Genomic DNA, 4,211 nt, shown 5'->3' with positions numbered 1-4,211 from the left:
AAAGTAGTTAATCTGAGGTTTTGATACTAACTGATATTAGTACAGTCAACAAAAATGCAAAATACTTACAAATGTGAAAAAAAGAATGCGAGTTATAAAAGAATATCGTTGTAACTATGCATGATGTACACTCTATATTGTATTAGGTATTTATGAAAGCACAAAATTGGTGGAGAGTGATCATCTTTGGCCAAGATTCTCAGGGTCACGAAATAAAAATTATAGAGTTAGGTGAGTGATCATTGTTGACCAAGTCGTACATGATATATTCACAATGAGGTGGGTGGGATACAAAATATAAAAATCCATTTCTATACATATTTGGTTTAAGTACACTGGGAATTAGTGACCAAGTCTCATCAGTACCTCCTTCTCTTTCCATTCAGGATTGCCTCCAACAATAAGTTAAACATAGTGGAGATTAAGTTAAAAAATAACGGCATATGTGTGTCATGGATGTTACTAAAAATTATCCATAACAAAACTTAACAACTTCTGGTTCAAAGGGCAGGAATTCTTTAGTCTCATTCACCTTAATTTAACTAACACTCGGAAGTGTGAATTGGCTGTAACAACTCCACACATTTTCAGAGTCATGGGGAGATGTTTTATGTTGATTAATTTTTCCTGTGATTGCAGTCATAAAGTTGGTGAAAAAATAGATACGGGAGTTGAAGGTACATCTTTTTCAAATGACTATGTATTAGCTGAAGGTACAGTAGCTAAACAGGGGAGATTGTGGAATCCATAAGAAACTCATAATATGCAAGCAATTGAAGGGCTATCTTTGTAAAAAAATAAAAAACAACCATGCAGAAACAAATTGAACCATTTCACATCCTGCTCACAAACTCAAACTAAACAATTTTTAGACCTGTGCCTTCTGTTAGTGGATATCACAATGAGACTTTTCAGAACATTAGATACCTCAGTGTCAGTGTCATAAACTTCTGTACTACAGCGTATTGCACTTGCAATCTTTGCAACCCTATCAATGACCTTAGGAGTATCCCGGACAACAACAGTTCCTTCAGGCCGAGAATTCTATCCATTTCAATCATCAAATCAACAAGACTACATCTGTAAGCATAAAATCCAAAACCAATGAGTAAGTAACACATGAACTTTAACATGGAACTAAAAATGATGATTGAGGAATGCCCATCACAGAGGAGGAGAGATATCATTCTTTAGACCAAGGTTCATGAATATAAACAATATAAAGTGATAGGTTCAGGAATCTGAAGAAAACCCAAAAGACAAATGGAGGATTAGAAAGGTACCTGTTTCCACCTCTACTCAGATCTCTTATTAGAGATTCAATGCCAATTGCATGAATAAAATCATATGTTCGAGGGTAAGAAGAGAAGGCCTCACACCTGCCAAATCACATTTCTAGTCATAGAATATTCAATGATATTGCCATCATCACCATCCTATTAAATTTGTGCCTAGAGTGCCCTGATCTCTCTAGAAAATAGTTAAATATCATGTAAATCTGAAGATGCCCTAGTTCCCGGAGCACCTTGATAACCAGAGAGAATTCACCATAATGCAAGTACATACTATTCAAATTGTATAGACGTGTTCTTGCTTGCACTCTCCCATCAAAAGATGAAACAAACCAAGGAAATCCATGGGCAGCAAATATTCCCATCTTATGGTACTTGAGATGTTGTTCCAAGAGCCAACCAAACTTAACTAGAACCTTGATTTGAAATTAATCGTCACTTGTTGCAAAAGGTGAACTAGAGTATATTAATTAAAGCACTAAATTTTCCTCTTTTATGTAGGGAATCTCATTTCCATATTAAATTCCAGAGTATATTCGACAGTTTATAGACTAAAAGATAATATGAAATTTGATTTTAAGTCTAAGCAAATAGTAAGAAAGAAAATGCAACATTAAAATCTCAGAAAACTGATAAGGATTTTCTTGGACAAGCTCCACAGGATAAGGAGCTTTGGGTGAAGCAAGATAAATATCAGAATTGCCATAAATTGACTTAACCAATTTAGGCGACAAACTATCACTGCATGTACGTTCCAGTCTGTAACATCCCTATTTGGTGTCACTGAAAAAGTTTGGAATATATTTGATCAAATTGCTACTCCCAGCATGACACATCCCATCTACTTCAAGCCACCAACTGTTGTTTTTGCTTAACATCCTTACCTTGTTATGATTTTTAAAAGCCAACCACACATTGAAATCATAATCAAACAAGTAATCTTCACCTATTTATTTCAGGTCAATTTGCCCGACTTTGTAATTACTTGCACCATCACCAACACTGGCCAATTAAGGCCAATTATTATTTCAATACCAATGCACATCATTTCATATTGGTTACTCTCCCTGTGATTCTACCAACATATAGAGAAACCAACAAGAATGCAGCAAAAAAGTTACCTTGGATCGAATTCAATTTGGTTTCTGTAACACTGTACTTTAATCACTGCAACAGTGAGAGTCAACATTTGGTATTCTGCAACACATTAAATCATTATTACCATTAGCCATAAAATGTTGAGTGCCCCATCATTCATGTCAATAACAAAAGTAGTAGTTGAATAACATATTACATGCCACTCCTAACTTGGTTCATCATCCTCCATGCATCTGCATTTTCCTGTCATTTTTTTAAAAACACTAATATCAGTGCTTCATTAGACTTCTCTTCCTACATTGTTCCTTAATAACCTTTTGACATGAATCAGCTCTTGTCCAGAATGGTGATCAAGGGCATATTAATCCAAGCACTGAAATTTCTGATTTTATGTGGTAAATCTCACTTTGGAGGAATTGAAATTTCATATTCTCTTCCATTGCTAGAGAATATTCAACATTTTAAAGACAAAAAGTTGGCATGCAAAGGAAAACAACAAAAATTGCAGTTAACAACATATTAAACACCAGTCCAAGTTTGTTCATCATCCTCCATGCATTTGAATTTTCCTAATGTATTCTCAAACCCATTAATGTCAGTACTTCACTTAACTATTCCTCACACATTGTTTTGTTTTTCCATTAATCTAATCATCACTTCTCCACCAACCAGTTCAGAAATTTGTAAAATAATGTAGTCTTCTCCATTAAATATTACAGCATCCAAATATGCCAACATATCCATGTCAATTACAAAAGTGCTAATTAACAACATTTAACACACACTCACTTTTTTTCATCATCCTCCATGTGTTTCTATTTTCCTATCATATTTTCAAACCCATTAATCAGCATTTCACTGAACTTCTGCTCCTAGCACATTGTTCAATCATTACATTCTATCAGAGTTTCCTATATTTCCATTAATATTCTCTTGTCCAAAACACCATTTGAAAACCAGCTATGCAATTAAAACAGTTAAATATTAATGGACAGAGATCTTAAAAATTGCATGGGATTGAAGTATGGTCTTAAAAACAGGAACCAGGCTTTGAACTGGCCAGTTATCTAACTGGGTTTCAAACAAGAAACATAATCAATGAACCAGAGTTGAAAAAAATACATAAAATGATTAGTTTTTAATGAAAAAATCACTTTAAGATTTAATATGGAAAAACACTTGTCCTTGTGGCTGTCTTGAAGGAAAACTCAGACCACTTGTATGCATTCAGAAAATAGTTATTTTGGGTTCAAATTGGGTGTAAGTTTCCCAGGTAGCGTGAATACAGTATTACAGTATACCCCACTACTAAATTTTCAGCATATAAACAGATAAATATACAAATAATGCAAATCTAAATTGTGACATAAATTTCCTTGCGAGTCAATTTCATTAAAAGATGCCTTAGTTTCAGCAAATAAATGACACCTTTTCAAGTGCATGTAGCACAAACAGCTGGTTGTAAAATTTCCAAGTCTTTTTGGTGTAAAAGTGATGGTTATGTTCTGAACTTAGAATACCTGTGTAAACAAAGATAGCAACTCAAATCTAAAGCACTATGACCAACATACAAGTACAGACATGAATGTTGTTATGTAGATGAAAACCAATTCTTTTAAGCATTTTGTCAATAGTTTTCATTCGAAGACATAACAACTTCAGAGATATAAATTTTGACTCTCGAGTCATAATTAAGAGAGGATTGTGATTTCCATGCATTAAGAAAACTTCACAACTGTTTACTGTGCATCTATAGTCATCATCAAAATAATAAACCTAAGTCTGTTGTGCATGTACAAGAAAATTCATTCAGAAATTTCA

The 4,211-nt window shown here is 33.8% G+C and overlaps 1 protein-coding gene across 1 annotated transcript; it reads right to left on the bottom strand.

Moving 5' to 3' along the window:
- Positions 1-884: 884 nt before the first annotated feature.
- Positions 885-2,699, bottom strand: LOC149161791 (uncharacterized). The gene is made up of 3 exons (XM_089435566.1): positions 2,414-2,699; positions 1,284-1,379; positions 885-1,080 (listed from the first exon to the last, which is right to left on the bottom strand). The coding sequence occupies exons 1-3, from the start codon at positions 2,479-2,481 to the stop codon at positions 912-914; spliced, it is 333 nt and encodes a 110-aa protein (XP_089291692.1). The 5' UTR covers positions 2,482-2,699; the 3' UTR covers positions 885-911.
- Positions 2,700-4,211: the final 1,512 nt, after the last annotated feature.

The sequence above is a fragment of the Pinus tabuliformis genome, chromosome 5_2 (assembly GCF_031772625.1).
Source record: "Pinus tabuliformis cultivar Carrire ecotype Pingquan chromosome 5_2, CPIR1, whole genome shotgun sequence".
NCBI lineage: Eukaryota > Viridiplantae > Streptophyta > Pinopsida > Pinales > Pinaceae > Pinus > Pinus tabuliformis.
The sequence above is the reverse complement of the archived record's forward strand: the minus strand, read 5'-3'. Positions and strand labels throughout refer to the sequence as shown.